This window comes from Oryctolagus cuniculus, chromosome 20 (assembly GCF_964237555.1).
Source record: "Oryctolagus cuniculus chromosome 20, mOryCun1.1, whole genome shotgun sequence".
Taxonomy (NCBI): domain Eukaryota; kingdom Metazoa; phylum Chordata; class Mammalia; order Lagomorpha; family Leporidae; genus Oryctolagus; species Oryctolagus cuniculus.
The window spans coordinates 22694756-22713545 of NC_091451.1; the positions used below are offsets into that span (position 1 = coordinate 22694756).

At 53.3% G+C, this 18790-nt stretch overlaps 1 protein-coding gene across 1 annotated transcript in view; it reads left to right on the forward strand.

Moving 5' to 3' along the window:
* The window catches only part of LRRC74A (leucine rich repeat containing 74A), a 32489-nt gene extending 14798 nt beyond the window's left edge, over positions 1-17691 (forward strand). The window contains exons 6-14 of the mRNA XM_017349428.3: positions 4612-4661; positions 5004-5085; positions 8060-8145; positions 8530-8724; positions 10892-10987; positions 12611-12757; positions 15037-15144; positions 15735-15817; positions 17528-17691. Coding sequence (XP_017204917.3) covers positions 4612-4661; positions 5004-5085; positions 8060-8145; positions 8530-8724; positions 10892-10987; positions 12611-12757; positions 15037-15144; positions 15735-15817; positions 17528-17540 — 860 coding nt within the window. The 3' untranslated portion in view covers positions 17541-17691. The remainder of the gene's footprint in view (positions 1-4611; positions 4662-5003; positions 5086-8059; positions 8146-8529; positions 8725-10891; positions 10988-12610; positions 12758-15036; positions 15145-15734; positions 15818-17527) is intronic.
* Positions 17692-18790: the final 1099 nt, after the last annotated feature.

Below are 18790 nucleotides of genomic sequence, written 5' to 3' on the forward strand. Positions count from 1 at the left end.
AATACCAGATTTCAGGACATACTACAGGGTAGTTATAATCAAAACAGCATGGTACTGGTACAGAAACAGATGGATAGACCAGTGGAACAGAATAGAAACACCAGAAATCAATCCAAACATCTACAGCCAACTTATATTTGATCAAGGATCTAAAACCAATTCCTGGAGCAAGGAGTATCTGTTCAACAAATGTGCTAGGAAAACTGGATTTCCACGTGCAGAAGCATGAAGCAAGACCCCTACATTACACCTTTAATCCACTCAACATGGATTAAAGATCTAAACCTATGACCTGACACCATCAAATTATTAGAGGACATCGGAGAAACCCTGTAAGATATAGGCACAGACAAAGATTTCTTGGAAAAGACCCCAAAGGCATAGGCAGTCAAAGCCAAAATTAACAATTGGGATTACATCAAATTGAGAAGTTTCTGTACTGCAAAAGAAACAGGAAAGTGAAGAGGCAACTGACAGAACAGGAAAAAATATTTGCAAATTATGCAACTGATAAAGGATTAATAACCAGAATCTACAAAGAGATCAAGAAACTCCACAACAACAAAACGAACAACCTGCTTAACAGATGGGCCAAGGACCTAAACAGACATTTTTCAAAAGAGGAAATCCAAACAGCCAACAGACACATGAAAAAATGTTCAGGATCACTAGCCATCAGGGAAATGTAAATCAAAACCACAATTAGGTTTCACCTCACCCCGGTTAGAATGGCTAACATCCAGTAATCAACTAACAACAGATGCTGGTGAGGATGTGGGGGAAAAGGGACGCTAATCCACTGTTGGTGGGAATGCAAACTGGTAAAGCCACTTTGGAAGTCAGTTTGGAGATTGCTCAGAAACCTGAATATAGCCCTACCATACAACCCAGCCATCCCACTCCTTGGAATTTATCCAAAAGAAATTAAATTGGCAAATAAAAGAGCTGTCTGCACCTTAATGTTTATTGCAGCTCAATTCACAATAGCGAAGACATGGAATCAACCCAAATGCCCATCAACAGTAGACTGGATAAAGAAATTATGGGATGTGTATGCTATAGAGTACTCTACAGCAGTAAAAATAAAAAAATCCGGTCATTTGCAACAAAATGGAGGAATCTGGAAAACATCATGCTGAGTGAAATAAGCCAATCCCAAAGGGACAAATATCATATGTTCTCCCTGATCTGTGACAACTAACTGAGCACCTAAAAGGAAACCTGTTGAAGTGAAACAGATACTATGAGAAACAGTGACTTGATCAGCCCTTGTCCTGACTGTCGAGGAACAACTTACTATTTTATTCCTTTTAGTATTTTTTTGGTTCTACTTAATACCATTGGTTGAACTCTTTAATTAACACACAACTATTCTTAGGTGTTTAATTGAAAAGTGAGCCCTGTTAAATCTAAGAGTGGGAATAAGAGAGGGAGATGTACAGTTCGGCACATGCTCACTCAGACTTATCCCTCATGGTAGAGCTAGAAATGTGCCAGGGGATTCCAAATCAATCCCATCATGGTGGCATGTACCAATGCTATCTCACTAGTCCAAGTGATCAGTTTCAGTTCATAATTGATCATAATGATAGGATTAAGTGTCAAAGGGATCACATAAACAAGACTAGTGTCTGCTAATAATAACTGATAGAATTAAAAAGGAGAGAACTATCCAACATGGGAAGTGGGATACACAGCAAACTCATAGAATGGCAGATGTCCTAAACAGCACTCTGGCCTCAGAATTAGCCCTTAAGGCATTCGGATCCAGCTAAAAATTAGCCCATGACAGTTTCTCAGGCATGGAAAGCCAAGACACTGTGGGAAAAAAAAAAAAAACACACACCTAAATGAAAGATCTCTGTGAGTGAGTGTCTGTCTCTCTGCCTTTCTCTGAAGGAAGGAGAGAACTTCCACTTTGATTATGGCCTTGTCTTAGTAAGGTTGGAGTTTGTGAATTCAAGAGTTATATATTTAAATATATATATTTATATATTTACTACTGTCAGGACCATCAGGTTTTTTTTTTCTTTATGGATTGAATTTTTTTAAAAAAAGATTTACTCATTTATTTGAAAGGCAAAGTTACAAAGAGGCAAAGCAGAGGCAGAGGAAGAGAGAGAGGTTTTCCATCTGCTGGTTCACTCCCCAAATGGCTGCAATGGCCAGAGCTGCACCAATTCGAAGCCAGGAGCCAGGAGCTTCTTCCAGGTCTTCCACGCAGGGGTCCAAGGACTTGGACCATCCTCCACTGCTTTCCCAGGCCATAGCAGAGAGCTAGATCAGAAGTGGAGTAGCCGGGACTCAAACTGGCACCCATATGGGATGCCAGCACTGCAGCCAGCAGCTTTACCCACTACACCACAGCATCAGTCTCCAGAATGCTTTTTCCTAATTGGTTATTATTGGTATGTCCGAAAGCTATTGAATTTGCACATTCATGCTGTATCCAGTCACTTTATTGAATTATTTTGTTAGTTCCGATGTTTTGTTAATTTTCTTGGATTTTATTTAAAAAGGGGATTATATCTGCCAATACTGAGAGTTTCACCTCTTTTTTTCCAGTATGTGTAACTCCTACTGGTTTTCCTGGCTGAGTTGGTTGAAATCCATAGCATATTAAAGTAATGCAGAAAACGCTTTGTAAAATACAAATTTCTTACAACCAGCTGTGCACTATTTATAACCAAGGATGTAATTAACACAATAACTTTAATAGCTAACCACCTAATTTTATGTATTGACTAGCTTTTTATCTCATTGCAGATGAGGGAAGGGAGCAGACACAGATGAACAAATCTTTGTGTTTCAGGGAATTCATTCATTAATTCAGAAAGCATTTATTAAGCACCTGATAATAGCCAAGCATGAGTTAGGTGCTGGAGACACAAAGATTAAGGATTCAAAGGAGGTCCAACAAATTGATAGGAATTATATAGCAATTGAATGATTTTGTGGTTGTTTTAAAATTTGCATGAATAAAGTTGAGCATCTCTTCATTTGATGATTGTTTATGCACCTTGACGGTTTTCCTGCTGCGCTGCGATCCTTTTATTTTTTATTTGTTGAACTTTCCTTTAGTAGAGCCATTAAACCTTTGACTATAATATAAATTAAATACATGTTATCTTAATAAAATAATAAAGTATAAAATTTTTAAAAAGATTCAAAGAAGAAATTTGAGAATAAAGCTCTGTATCATGTATTTTTTTAAGATTTACATTTTATTTTACTTGCAAGACAGAGGGACAAGGAGAGAGGGAAAGACAGAAAGAGAAAGAGGTCTTCCAACCACTGGTTCACTCCCCAAATGGCTGCAATGACCAGGGCTGGGCCAGGTGAAGCCAGAAGCCAGGCTCTTCTTCCAGGTCTCCCATATGAGTGGCAGGAGACCAAGCAATTGAGCCATCTTCTGCTGCTTTCCCAGGTGCATTAGAGGAGCTGGAAATGGAGCAGCCAGGACTCAAACCGGTTCTCCAATATGGGACACCAACGTTGCAGGTCATGGCTTACCCTGGTGCACCACAGCACTGGCCCGTAGTGTACGTTCCCAGGAAGTCACGACGCTTTAACCTGCAGGCCGGGCCTGGAACCAGGGCAAGGTGAACGAGGTGCTTGTCTTGGTTGCAAAACACAAGGGTGCCTCAAAAGCTCAGTAATCAAGGAAACAGCATCTGACTCAGTAGTTTCAAAGTCAGAATTAGTGCAGAAACATCCATGATAGACAAACTATGAAACTTTCAATAAAAGCAGTATCCAACAGGGGTCGAATAGGTGCAGTGACTAAGGCCTAGCCATGCAAGTGGAGGGTTAGATCCCTTTTCTATTTAAAAATTTTAAACTCCATTCAACATAGATGTTTTTGCATTTTTTTAAAATAGTTAGGTACTATTCTTACTGAGTTTTTGGCATTCCTTAAATTTTGCACCCATGGCAAGTGCCTCACTTGCCTCCCTGTAGTCCCAACCCTGCTCCTTGAACTTCAATTAGCATTTTTAAATTGTATTTATTTTCATCTTATTTGAAAGGCAGAGAGACAGACAAACATCTTCCATCCCATTGGGTCACTCCCCAAATGCCTGCAACAGCCAGGGCTGGGCCAAGCCAAAGCCAGGAGCCCAACCACATCCAAGTCTCCCATTTGGATGGCATGGGTCCAAGTACTTGAGCCATTACCTGCTGCCTCTAGGGTCTGCATTTGCAGGAAGCTGGGATGGGAAGTGGAACCACGACTCACAGCCAGGCACTCCAATATGGCAACTTCACTGCTGCACCCAAAGCTTACCCCTGCCTTAGCATTTCTTATAATGTTACCGACTTGGAGCACGAGGCCAGGGGCTGATGCTGCCAATGGAGACCCAGGGGGTGGTGTTCTGAGTGCTGAAACTTCTCAGACAGTCATGGCAGAGAGGGAAGGGAGCGTTAAAGGAAGTGGTGAAGATGAGCCTTGTCTCCTGTTTTCTCATGCTCATGTAATACGCACAAAGTTCTCGCCGCCTTTCCTGTGTCTGAGTGTCCCAAAGCGAGGAGGACTGGCAGGGCTAGGACTCAGGGTGGGCGAGGGGAACGGTGATGTGGGGTGCACCTGCTAACTCACCATCCTCCCTCCAGGAAATAACTTCAAAGAGGAGTCCGCGGCACTGCTGAGCCAAGCCATGTCGGTAAGAAGCGAGGGGTGTGGGCTAGCCATGAGGGACAGCAGTACCTGGGTGGCCCAGGGGGCTGCTGTGAGGCCCCTGGAGTAGTGCAGGGAGCAGGCGAGTGTTCAGGCTCCACCAAGCCCCTGGCCAAAAGCTGCAGCAGGCCACAGGGCTGTTAGCATGGCGCTACATCCCCCATCACCAGTTACACAGAGAATGAATCAGCACTCGTCTTCCATCTAAGAACCCTGGCCCACCTAGCTGTGAGTCCGTGGCATCCCTCCAAAATACTGCTCTGAGATGAACACCGTGTCTGCGGTCAGAAGCTAAAATAACCTCTCTTTCCACTGTTTGTTTCTCTAGTCCAATTACCAAATCAAGAAGCTGAATCTCAGCCACAACCAATTCTCTGACCAGGGAGGGGAGCAGCTGGGACAGATGCTAGGTAGGTCCCCAGGCAGGGAGGGGCCAGCCAGCGGGAAGGTGGGTGGGAGCGCCACTCGCAGGGCTGTTTCTTTTGGCATTATCGTTATTGCGAGTAATGAATGTCTTTATTAGAGCAGAGATGTAAACCAGGCCCAAAATACACTTTATTAATTAATTAATTAATTTTTATTGGAAAGGCAGACAGACAGAAAGATCTTCCATCTGCTGGTTCACTGCCCACAACAGCCAGGGCTGGGCCAGGCCAAAGCCAGGAGCCCAGAACTCCATCTGGGTCTCACACATGGGTAGGGCCAAGCGTCCACTCCTAATTTTTTATATTAATCAAATGCTGTAAATATCTACTCCCTGTCTGCTGCTTGTGCTTTTAGGATGTCCAGGCTTCTCTTATTATATCCATGTGTCATGTGTATTGTTGTCAAATACACGAATTACGGCTGTTGTGTTTTAAGCCTGCCATACCTCGGGCCATCCTCCTTAGCCTATGGGATTATTGCAAAGTGTAACTTCCTGCACCTGGGTGTCTGCTTCATTTAAAATGCATTTGTGGGGGCAGGTATATGGTGCACAGTTAAGATGCTACTTGGGATGCCCACATCCAATATTGGCGTTCTGGGCTCCATTTCCTCTTGCAACTTCCTGCTAATGTACTTCCTGGGAAGCAGAATATGATGGCTCAGGTACTTGGGTCTCTCTCTCTCTCTCTCTCTCCCCGCCTCTCTCTCTTTCAAATAAAACAAATGAATAATTGGTTTTTAAACATTAGTGTTCAGAACATTGATAAAAGATGCTATAGATCAATAAAACAATACTACATACCCCACCAATAGAGCAATGGTAAGCCATATGGACAACAGGAGAAAAAAGCCGCATGCCCAACCTCTTTAGGAATGACAGAAATGTGACATAAACCAGGAAGATCACCCTTGTCTGCCAAGGCTGCCAGTGTGCAAAGTCAGTGAATACGACTGCAGGCAATGGAGAGAAGTGGACTCCCCGCCCCCGCCCGCGGCTGGGTCTAGGCACTGTGGGGAACAATGGACGGCGCCTGCCACGAGTCAGCCGTGTGCAGATCCTCTCTCCCGTCTCAGAGCAGCTCTCTCCTACAGAGATGTCTGGGGACCTTGTATAGTGCAGCATCGTTAGAAGAGAGGGGGAAAATGGCAGCACCTTTAGTGATTGTCCCTGGGCCAAGGAATTGTCCCTAGCCAAAGGAGGTGGGGCTGGGGCTGTGTGTGTAGACGGGAGGTGACACAAAGCCTCAAGGGAGCAGAGAGTCCCTCGGCTCGAGCAGACAAGCCACAGGAGGAGAGGGAAGAAGGGGTCCCCTGTGAGTTGGCCCGCAGGCTCTGGGGACCATGGCTTGCAGGAGGTCGGGTTTTACTTCACTTGCGATGGAGTCACTGGGGGCGGGGGTTGTTCAGCGGAGCAGGCACACGGCTCGAGTTGTGGATTTGGAACCACTGTGTCTACTGGATGAGGGTCTTGGCTCAGGGAGGGGGCGATGACAAACAGAAGTGGGCAGATTCAGAATATATTGGGGGTGAGGCCAGGAGGACTGGGGTGTGATGCATGAGGTAAAGGGAGAAAGAGAGGTAGACCCTGGGTCACTGTGCTTCAGCCACTGGCCGGACAATGGTGTCACTCGCTTAAATGGAGAAACCCCAGGGAATGCATGCTACAGAGAGGCAGGAGTGGGGCGTCTGGCTGCCCTCCTGGCCACGTTGTGTCTGTGATGGCCGCTGGACACCCACACCTCCGTGGAGGTGTCAGGCAATTGGTTTGCTGCATGAGTTTATAACATGGTGAAGAGGTCAGGATGGGAGATTGGCACTGGGAGTCACGGACACAGACGTATTGAAAACCAAGAGACAGTATGAAGACATCGAGGCCAGTCATCTAGACCGAGCGGAGTGGGTGGCCATCAAACTGACCCCCGAGGAATGCCATATGAGCACAAACATCCCTGCACATACGAGTCCTCTGCAAACCCAGCTTCTGCACCGGCCTGGGGCCTCCGTACTTACAGCTGCGTGAGTGCCCAAGGCGCTCCAGAAGCGCAGTTCCGGAGTGGCCCACGGCTGCCCGTGACAATGACATCACCATGGCCCTAATACACCAGGGCCACCACTGCTCCCTGTGTCAGCCCCGCCCTGACGGGGTTTCCCACACTGTCTCTACCTTCTTCTTTCAAAAAACTTTTCATTTGTTTGTTTTTATTCAGCTGAAAAGTAGAGTGACAGCGACAGACAGAAAGAGAGCTTCCATCCACGGACTCACTCCCCAGGTGCCCACAGCAGTCAGGGCTGGGCCCAGAGAGAGCCATGAGCTTGGGATTCCATCTGGGTCGCCCACGTGGGTGGAAGAAACCCGGAGCCATGACTTGCTGCCTCGCAAGATGTGCAGCAGCAGACAGCTGGAATCAGAGTGGAGTCAGGGCTTGAATCCACGCACCCGTTAGGGGACACAGGCTTCCCACGTGGCATTTTAATGGCTGCTGCAAACGCCTGGCCTGGTCCCTGTCTACTTTAATGGCTGTGGCCTCTTCCAGCAGAGGGACAGTTAGTACATGTTCTCTGCTTCCCGCTTGAGTCAGGGGTCTGAGCTCTCCATGATGGTGCCACGTAAACATACACAAACACAGGGCTCTCCCACGTCCTGTGCTGTCTCCCTAGAGTCTCAGGCAGGAGGGAGGGTCTACACAGCGCTGTGATCCCATACTATTCTCCAAGTAGATTACAGCAGTTCACTCCCCCTGCGATATAGGCGTGTGATCATTCTATGACACCTGTGCCTGCATTGGGAATCAATTTGCAATATTGTGTTTAAAAGAGTAACTCAAACACTTCTGCCCTGGTTTTGCGTGGCCATGGAGCAACCGTTCTCCGTGGGTGAGGCTCCTGCGCGCCTGCTGGCTCTGAGCCAGGGTCGCTGGGGAGGTGGGGAGTGCAAAGCTGACGCCCTTCCTTTCCCAGCCCTCAACGTAGGGCTAAAGTCGCTGGATCTCAGCTGGAATCACTTCCATATTCGGGGAGCTGTGGCCCTGTGCAACGGTCTCCGGGTAAGGCACTCCCTGGGAGCAGTGCATTGAGCCTGGGGTGAGGACGGCCAGGGCCTCGGGGCTGCCATCTGGAACCCTTCTGGGTGGCCACCACCGATGAGGAGGAGAGCACCCCGTTCATACTCTGTAGCATAAAACCCAGCTGCGGAGGCCTGGGTGGCATCTCTGGGGACACTTCAAGAGGGCAGTTTACTGAGAGGGGTAGGGAAGGACCAGGGCCCAAGGGGCGTAACTGTCTGGAGCTCTCGAGACTCTGAGCCCGGCTGGGAGGGGACTGGCGGAACTGGCTCACCCAGGGCCCGGATCTGGACACCAGCAGGGCTTAGACATCAGGCTCACGTGGCGCAGCCCTGACCCTGGTGCTGTTCTCTCCTCTCCCCCGAGGCGAACGTGACCCTGAAGACACTGGATCTCTCCATGAACGGCTTTGGGAACGAAGGGGCCCTGGCCCTGGGCGAGGTCCTGAGACTCAGCAACTGCTTGGTCTTCCTGGACGTCAGCGGCAATGACATCAACAATGACGGGGCGTCCAAGCTCAGCCGAGGCCTGGAGTACAACGAGAGTCTCCGCGTTCTGAAGGTTGTCCTTCCCAGTGTGTGTGTGTGTGTGTGAGTGTGTGTGTGTGCATGACTGTATATGTGTGTATGCAAGTGCATGAGTGTGCATGTGTATGTGTGTGCATGTGTGTCCATGTGTGGTCCCTGTGTGTGTTCACGAGTGTATATATGTATATGTGTGCATATGCACGTGCATATGTGTATGCATGAATGTGTATGTATGTGTATGTGTGTCGATGTGTGTCCCCTGTGTGTGTGTTTATATGCATCTGCGAGAGTGTGTGCATGTGTGTGTGTCCATGTGTCGCCCGCGTGTTGGGGTGTGCCGGGTGGGGGGCACAGCAGGGTGGTGGGGCTGGATATTGCTGCAGAGAATTGTTGGGAACACCTGTCTTGGACTTCTGCACACAGGGGTGCTTGCTTGCTTGCTGTCTCTGCCCTAGACCCAGTGCCATCCTCGGCTCTCCCCAGTGCCCCGCAGCTGTCTCCCAGCTGGACTTCCTTCCCTATCCCGGGCCACACTGCAGCCGGAGTCTGCTTAGAACACAAATCTGACTTCCGTCCCCTGCACCCTGCAGTCCACTCTGCAGCCTGGATCCCCAGCGGCTTCCCGTCGCTCACACCCACGGCTCTGCTTACCCCCCTCTCCTGGGGTCTCCCCTGCGTCCACTACGGCCTCCTGGTCCTGTCTCCCTGCGTTTCCTCCTACCCCAGGCCTTGTGGTGCTTTCTCCTTACACCCCCGCCTCCTGCTTGCTCTGGTCACAGCCGGCCGTAGAGTGAGCGCCCGTGGCTAGTCCTCGGGGAGCCCTGCCAGGGTCTCTGTCTGGGTTTTCTGCTCCCCCTCCCTGCACAGCTCAGGTCAGTCACCCCCACTGCTTTAACCAAGGCTGGTTTGGTTTTCCCGCTGTTCCACCCAGCACAGTGCTGGGCACGTGGTAGATGCCCAGTGAAGACTGGATGAATGAACCTGTATTTTACTGTGAATTAATTCACATAGAATTAATTAATTAATTAAGCGATAGCATAGAAGCTGCTGGGCAGTGGCAACACAGACAAGAGAGGACTCCTGACACTTCCTTCAGGGGCTGCTACCCTGAACTGGTCCTTTTGCAAGTTGGCCTCGCTTCTCAACGCCACGCTGTTAGCTCCACTTGGCAGATGAGAACACTGAGGCCATGGCACGCTCTCAAGCCACATGCCAGCAAGAGGCAGGGAGAAGCTCCCTGGAGATGCAGGGATGGCTGGGGGCAGGGAGCCACAGAGGTGGGAGCGCTGGGGGTAGGTGCAGGGGAGAGTCACACGGGATGCTAAGGAGACAAGGAGGAGCGAAGCTCCCTCCAGGGAGAAGGGGCCTGCAAACTGGACCAGACAGGTCAGCCGGGGACCAAGAGAGCTGCTCAGCCTGGCCTGGGTGCTGGAGTGGGACGGAGCCCAACTCAGAGAAGAGAGGCTGACCGGGCCGTGCCTGCTTCTGCCACAGTGGCTGTGGGAGCCAGGCATGGTGCTGAGAGCCTGAATTTCAAGACTAGGAAATGGTCCGAGAGGGTGAGGGCAGGGGCTGCTTCTTGCTAGTGGGGTAGAGGTGACTTAAGACATCTTTTCCTACCTCTTTCCTAACGTTTCCACGATGACCATGCGTGGTAAACATATTTTAACGTTTAAAACGTGTTTCAGAAGGAAAAGACAAAAGCTGAAGGCAGAACTCTTGAGTTCAATAGCAGGTAGAAACCACACCAACTCGGCCTTGGGGAGCGGGGGTCTCCACACCCAGCCTCCACCCGCTTCCCGGAATCTTGGAGAAACAAGGAATTCTCCCTGGGAAGCCGGCCGGCAAGGGTCCACACCCTCTCACCACAGCACGGCACAGCCCGCGTGGCGCCCCGCCCACAGCACATCACGGCACGCGTGGCATCCCCTCCACAGGACGTCACAGCCCGCATGGTGTCCTGCCCACAGCACATCACAGCCCGCTTGGCGCCCCGCCCACAGCAGGTGCTCGGTGAATGTGCTGGCGGCCACAGGAAGCCACCGGCTCACTGGGAGACAGACGGACAGGGAGACAGGTCCTCCCAGAGACATCTGCAGGGAAGAGGGAGGTGTGCCTGACAGGAAGAGGTGGAAGCCAGGCTCCAGGCCAGCCCTTCCTGCGTCCAGCTCAGCACCCCCGTCTCATCCCTCTTTCCACAGCTTTCCCTGAACCCTATAACTATGGACGGGGCCACTTTACTTGTCATGTCCATTAAGAAGAACCCCAAATCGAGGCTGGAAGAGCTGGACATTTCCGTAAGTGACCAAACGGTAGTTGGCTGCCCAAGGGAGGGAGCCAGTTCCCACGCCCACTCGGTTCACCAGGGCCAACAGCCGATCCCTCCCACAAATGCACTGCTTTGGGTACAGCTCTGTCCCTCTCCAGGGGTTCTTCCGGAAGGGGGAGCCATTCAGTCAGTACCCAGGTCCTGTTCCCCGCTGGCCAGACACCCGAGGGCAGAGGCAGGGAGACAGCAAGGAAAGACAAGAGGAGCCCAAAATGTTTGCTCACCATCAGCATGGCTGACGCGTGGACCTGGATCCTGCAAGATTTTCATTTCTTAAAGACTTACTGATTGGTTTATTTATTTGAAAGTGAGAGATAGAGGCCAGCACCACGGCTCACTAGGCTAATCCTCCACCTAGCGGTGCCGGCACACCAGGTTCTAGTCCCGGTCGCCCCTCTTCCAGGCCAGCTCTCTGCTGTGGCCAGGGAGTGCAGTGGAGGATGGCCCAAGTGCTTGGGCCCTGCACCCCATGGGAGACCAGGAGAAGCACCTGGCTCCTGCCATCAGATCAGCGCGGTGCGCCGGCCACAGTGCGCCGGCCGCGGTGGCCATTGGAGGGTGAACCAACGGCAAAAGGAAGACCTTTCTCTCTGTCTCTCTCTCACTATCCACTCTGCCTGTCAAAAAAAAAAAAAAAAGTGAGAGATAGAGAGAGAGAAAGAGAAAGAGAGAGAGAGACTAAGAGAGACCAAGAGAGAGACTGAGAGAGACCAAGACCTTCCATCCACTGGTTCGCCCACAACAGCTGGGACTGGGTCAGGCCAAAGCCAGGCACTGGGAACTCCATGCAAGTCTCCCAGGTGGGTGGCAGGGGTTCAACACTTGGGCCTCATTGCCGCCTTCCCAGGAGCATTAGCAGGGAGCTGGAGCAGAAACAGAGCAGCCGGGACTCCACCCAGCACTCTAGAATGGCACGCAGGTGGGCGTCCCCAGCTCAACCCACGGTGCCACAATGCCCACCCCCCAGAATCGCATTATCGGGAGGATCCGGGCCTCAGAACCTATACAGATGGGTGTTTTTGTTTCCTGACTTGGCCGGAGGAAATGACTGTGACCCCAGCCATGTCTTCCTGCCCGAGTCGTCACAGAGACGGCAGCTGGGGGTGAGCTTGACCACACTCCACAAAAACACCCGGTCAAAGTCATATAGGAGGGGAGGGCATTGGGCTGCACCCTGCTCTCAGAGGGAGGGAGTTCGAGTCCCAGCTCAGGCTCTGGACTCCAGCTTCCTGCTGCTCTGTGACGTCCTGTGGGCGGGGCACCACGAGGCAGCACGAGATGATCCCAACATGCAAGACCAGCATGGAGTTCTTATCTTCAGCCTAGGTCTGCCTTAGCCATCACGGGCTCTTGGGGAGTGAACCAGTGGATAGGAGGTCTCTCTGCTTCTCAAGTAAATAGATCCTTTTTGAAACCATGCAGGAAACTTCCGAGTCAAAATCATAGGCCCTGAAATCCCAGCACTGTCCAGTCTAGGAGCCTTGCGCAGCCAACTGGACAAAGCAATGCTCCCCAGTGGCCTGGGAGTAAGCGGAGGGCCCTCTGGCAGGCAGGGCCAGGGCGCCATGGCAGGTCCCCTCTCTCTGCCCAGAACGTGCTGGTGACCGAGCAGTTCACAAAGATGTTGGACGGGGTGTACGCCGTTCACCCCCAGCTGGATGTGTTGTACAAGGCGGTGCAAGGCCTGGAGGAGAAGAAAGCCCTCTTCCTGTGTAAAAACCCCATGAAACTGATCCAGGTGAGCTCCCGCCTGCGCCTTCCCAGAGCCTCCAGGCAGCCCTGGGGAAAGTGTGCCTTGGGCTCCAAGTCAGCTACCCGGATCTCCTCTCCCCCAGAGCGTGGGAACCATCCTCCCCAACCAGCAGTCTCGGCCGTGGGGCTGCAGACACCAGCACCCCCCCACCATGGACACTGGGTTGCTCAGCCATGCTTCAGTGCACAGGACCCACTCTGGGGGCTGCTGGGAGGGGGAGGGAAGGGAAACAAAAGGGTCCAAAATCTTACAGACACTTCAAAGGCATTCAGAATGCAGGTGCTGGGCCGATGCTGTGGCGTAGTGGGTGAGGCCGCCGCCTGCAGTGCCAGCATCCCATGTGGGCGCCGGTTCAAGTCCTGGCCGCTCCACTTCCGATCTGGCTCTCTGCTATGGCATGGGAAAGCAGTGGACGATGGCCCAAGACCTTTGGCCCCTGCACCCGCACAGGAGACCCGAAAGAGGCTTCTGGCTCCTGGCTTTGGATCAGCACAACTCCAGCCATTGCAGCCATCTGGGGAGTGAACCAGTGGATGGAAGCTCTCTCTCTCTCTCTCTTTCTCTCTCTCTCTCTCTCTCTCTCTCTCTGCCTCAGCTTCTCTGTGACTTTCAAATAGATAAATAAATCTTAAAAAAAAAAAAAAACCAGGTGCAACAGAAAGATGCTAGATGATGACAAATAAATGAGATATACAAATAGATAATAGATTGATGATAGATATGATGGGTAGTTGATAGACACGATTTATAGATAGTGGATTGATAAGATAGTTGATAGACCTAAAGATGGATGAGTAAAGAGGTGATAGATATTAGATTGATAGAAATATAGATGATGGCTGGCGCTGCACCTCACTTGGCTAATCCTCCGCCTGCGGCGCCAGCACCCCAGGTTCTAGTCCCAGTCAGGGTGCCAGATTCTGTCCCAGTTGCTCCTCTTCCAGTCCAGCTCTCTGCTGTGGCCTGGGAAGGCAGTGGAGGATGGCCCAAGTCCTTGGGCTCTGCACCCGCATGGGAGACCAGGAGAAGCACCTGGCTCCCGGCTTCAGATTGGCGCAGTGTGCTGGCTGTAGTGACCGTTTGGAGGGTGAACCAATGGAAGGAAGACCTGTCTCTCTGTCTCTCTCTCTCTCTCTCTCACTGTCTAACTCTGCCTGTCAAAAAAAAATATAGATGAATGGATGGATGGATGATAGGTAGATACATAGAGAGATAGTAATAGGTGATACATAGATGAATAGATAGATAATAAATAGATGGATGACTGACAGATGATAGATGCTAGATAGATAGATGATAGCGATGACAAACATATAAAAGGATACATATCAAGATGTTACTTCTAGAACTTCAGAGAGAGAAAGAGAAAGAGGGAGTGTCAGAGAGAGGACTTCCATCCACTGGTCTGTTTCCCAAAAGACTGCAACAGCCAGGGCTGGACCAGGCCGAAGCCAGGAGGCAGGAGCCTCCTTTAGGTCTCCCACATGGCTGCAGGGGCGCAAGCATTTGGTCCACCCTCCGACGCCCTCCCAGGAGGATTAGTAAGGAGCTGGATCCAAGGCGGATCAGCCAGGTGCTGAACCGGTGCCCATATGGGATGCCAGCGTCGTCACAGGCGGCAGCTCCGTCCCCTGCACCACAATGCCAGCTCCTTGCGGGTTCTTTTTTGTTTTCTTTCTGCTCATCTAAAAATCACACAGCGAGTGGGAAGTACTTTTGAAATGAAATGATGAAATATTCTTTTTTACATGTTTGAACGGAGCACATCTCCACATAAGCATCTGTGAGAGACTGAGACACCTAAAAATTCTTAGCATCTGCCCAAGCCTGCGCGCCACGCGGCTGTGGTTGGAGCTGCTGCTCACCGGCTCACAGCAGCCTGCCCGCCCACCGCGGGGCCCATCGAGCGTGGTCTTATCAGAGGTGGTTTTCCCCGGGCAGCCTCCCTTGGCGCCCTGACACCTGAGCAGCACCGACTCCCACTCCTCCATCTTTGGAGTGGGTGGGGCTTCTGCTCAGTGGGGGTGGGGCTTTGAGACCCTGAGCACACACCCAGGAGCCCTCGGGATGTGCAGCCTTGTCATACATCAACTGCACAGGGCTCATGGTCCCAAACAGCTGCTAACAGGAAAGACTGGGGTCCCCAGGTTCCACTGCGGGCCCTGTCCTGAGCGTCCCTAGGAGCCTGGGTCACCCTTTGGAGGAGGGAGCCACGATGCTTGTGGCAAGACCACGGGTCTGCTCCCGCTGTCTCCCGCTTCTAGAGCTACGCAGACAAGAACCACATCAGCATCTTGGACTTCTTCAAGAGCCTGAACCCCACCGGAGCAATGCAGATGACCGTCGGCGAGTTCCGGAAGGCTCTGTTACAGGTGTGCCTGGGAGAGAGAGAGAGGGAGGGAGGGAAGGAGGGAGGGAGGAAGGGAGGAGGGGTAGGGGAGCCTCTGGGCAGATAACAGGGAGTGAGAGCAGAGAGCACCTCCGAAGGCCCCAGTCTTGCCCCACTTGGGCCCACCATCCTGCCTGAAATCCCTCGTCCACCCCCAATATAATGGAGGGGCTGAGGCCCCCGCAAAGCTCACTTGAAGGGCTCCATTGCCAGGAGAGAGCTGGGCCCTGCAAGGAAGCCCAAGGAGAGGAGTTCTGGGGGCCCAGGCCGGGATGGACAAAGACCCAGGGCGCAGACCGGAAGCAGGAATGGCCCTCAGTGCTGCCAGGCAGAGTTCCTGGCCCTCGGGTCCTGACCTCTCCCCTCACCGCGCCCTGGAGAAGGGGGTCCCCAGGGGTCCAGGTAGTGACCTGTGGGCTGCAGGCTCCTTCCAGCCTGTGTGTGTGGTGGCTGCATTTCCTCCGAACTCTCAGTTCTGTCCACGGTCTCAAGGGGAGCGAAGCCTTGAGGGGCGGGGCTGGGAGGGCTGAGCAGAGGTCTCCGCTAACGCACTGTTGCATCCCCCCCCCTCAGCAAAGCGAGGTGCCTGTGAACCACAGCCAGATCAGGGAGCTGGTCAGGAAGCTGCAGGAGAAGCCCGGCATGGTGAACCTCAGGTCAGCCCGGGCCACGGCTGCTGCCCACTCGCCCGGGCCGCCCAGCAGTGCACAGGCTACCGGGAGGGGACTCGAGGGGCCAATGCTTGGGCCCTGGAGGAGTAATGGAGGTGTGTGCTGGCTTGCACCAGAGCCCAGAAGCAGGTGTAAGCCCAAACGGGAGCTGGCGATGTTTCCATTGAGTCTGGCAAGACAGACAGACACAGGCGAGACAGAGGGACAGCCGAGTCCCAAGTCAGTGCGGTGTGCAGGGGACCACAACAGGAGCAGAGGCAGTGAGGCAGGTGCCACGTGGGCTGCACTCTCCAGAGAGAGAGGAAAGGGCCCAGTGAGGCAGCAGCAACAAAGGCCCCCACTGAGCCCTCCCCGAGCCTGTGCGCCCAGGCAGGCGTAGCCCCCAACGGCTCACCGCGCCCAGCGGTGCCACCACAGGCCCCTGGTGGCAGACGGTGAGCTTTGGAGATGCGCACAAAGAAGCCAGGCCCTAGAGGCCAGGAAGGCGCAGCTGCAGCCTGGACCTGGCCAGGTCACGCCGCCCTCCCTCCTACCCTGGTTCCTCGCCTGAAATCACACCAAGCGCGAATCTACATATGGCCTCCCCCCGACCCTCCCCACCCCACCCAGTCCCTGTCCCAGGGCCTCTGCCCCCCTCCCCACAATCCTTGCTGCCTCCCCCAGACCTCCCTGTGAACAACGTCAGGTGCACGTTCAGTGCCTTTTCCCATGGCATGGCCTTGAGGGCATGGGTGTGGGCCAGAGACGGTGGCTGCAAATGCGGTCCCAGTGCTCTGGTCCAGCTCCACTGCCGGGCAGCCCTGGGCGAGGGGCACAGCCTCCCTGTGCCTCAGTGTCCCTGGCTGTGTTGGGGGGCTGACAGCAGCACCCACAGCGGGGGCTTCTGAGGACTACACGATGTCTGTACACACTGAGAACACGGCGTGGCACACGGCGGGGGGCTCATGGAACACGTGGTTTTATTACATGCTTTACAAACACACGCACACACAGACACACACACACAGTTTCTTATCATAAGTAGGAGCTCACTGTCCCATTCCTCCAAACGTGCTCCACTTAGCACAGCACCTCAGTGCCTAATACCCTCCACCTAGACCCAGCTCAGCCGTTTCGACTGCCACAGCAGCCTCAGACTTTAATCTTGTTTTTATGGGCACTTAGGCTATTTCTGATTTTATTTTTTAGTTTTTGGGTTTTTTACTGGACAGAGAGACTGTGATAGACAGCATCCCTGGGCCATTGCCTAAATGTCTTCAGTGGTCTCCAGCTGGGGCTGAAGGTGGGAACCAGGAACTCAATCCAGGTCTCCTGTGTAGGGGGCAGGGACCCAGACACTTGAGCCGTCACCACTGCCTCCCAGCGTCCATTAGCAGGAAGCTGGAGTCAGGAGCGGAGCCAGGAGCAGGTCGACACTTGCAGATGGGCCATGGGCTTCTCACCGGGCCTAACAGCTGCCCAGGTTTCCAGTATTCCCCTCGCCCAACAGTGCTCACACACCGCACACGAGTGTTTCTCTACAGTCGGCTGGGTGGAGGCCAAGGGTGTGCACGTTTTGCAGCTTGAATCTGCCCAGCCCTTGCCAATCACAAGCCCTGTTCTGCCAGGATGAGCGTGCCCCCTCCCCCATGCTCTCACCGGTCAGCCCTGAGGCCACTCGAATGCTCAACACGACCCCCTTACCTTTCAAACCAGTTTCTTGAAATGACAGAAGCCACAGGCACAAGTCTGGTCTGCAGAGAAGACTTGCAAGAGAGAAGTCCCAGCAACTCGGACGGGGACGCGAGGGAGACGACGCAGTGGCCGGACGTCGGGGGACGAAAGCCAAGGCCAAGACTGAGCATGAGCAAATAAAATCCGGCTGGGCTCTGGGCGTCTCCAGGCTGCTGGTGGTGTTGCCCCTCCCCAGGGAGCACCTTCTAGACGCAGTGACCCGCAGGGGACACCTTCTTGGTGGCGGTCACAGCAGGAGCTGCGGAGACCAGTTGGGAAAAGAGCCCGCAGCAGCAGGTCAGAGGCCCACCGCAGTCACGGTGGCCACGGGACTGTGCCCACGGGTTTTCCGGAAGGAAGGCAGTGGCAGAGGGGCCAGCTGCTGAGGGCCCGTCAGAAGTGAATGCCAAGGTCACACAGGGGCAGCACTTAGTGACCCCGTGCCACCTGGCCACATGACCTTGGAGCCTGAGAACCAGAGCAGCTGGAATCAGGCGTTGCTGTCCATCCCAGGGAGCTCTGCCCTGTGTTTCACTGTAAAATTCCCTGGGAAGCCGAGGAGACAGGCGGAGCCCACACAAGACAGACCAGGAAAAGTCAGGGCAGCGGGCCCTGCACGGGTGGGCGGAGCCGGCACTTCCCCGGGCGGGGCTTGCCCTCCCCAGTCGCCACTGTGGACAAACTGGAGCAGGCAGGGTCTCCTGCACCTCGGTAGCACCCACCCGGACCCCGGCACGCGGTGGACACTCAATAAAAACCTGTGCACTGAACAAATGCCGTCACCTGGCAGTCACTGGGGGCGGGTGGTACAGAGCTGGGCACACCGGGGACTGGGGAGGCCCACACGCAGGCGCACAGCAAACCAAGTCACCAGTACTTGGCTTTCCCTAGCCTGCACCAGGAGACTCAGCAGGTGCAGCAGACCCGGCACTGGAGAGAGTGCATGGCCCCCACCGTGTGCTGTGTGTCCCCTTCCTGCCCCTGCAAGGCCTGAGCTTGGTGGAGTTTAGGGCCAGCAAGACTCGTCCCTCCCACAGCCTGAAATTCCTAGAAAGGAGAGAAGACATGGGAGGGCAACAGGAGCGCGAGAGAGCTTCCTGGGCCCTGTGGGGAGGCCGGAAGCTGCACAGGAGCTCAGAGCAAGCCAGCTACTGATTCTCAGCCCCAGGTCCCCAGCCTCGCCGAAGCCCCCCTTTCTCAAGCGCCCACGAGCCCAGGGGAGCAGCAGCCCTGAAGTGACCCCAG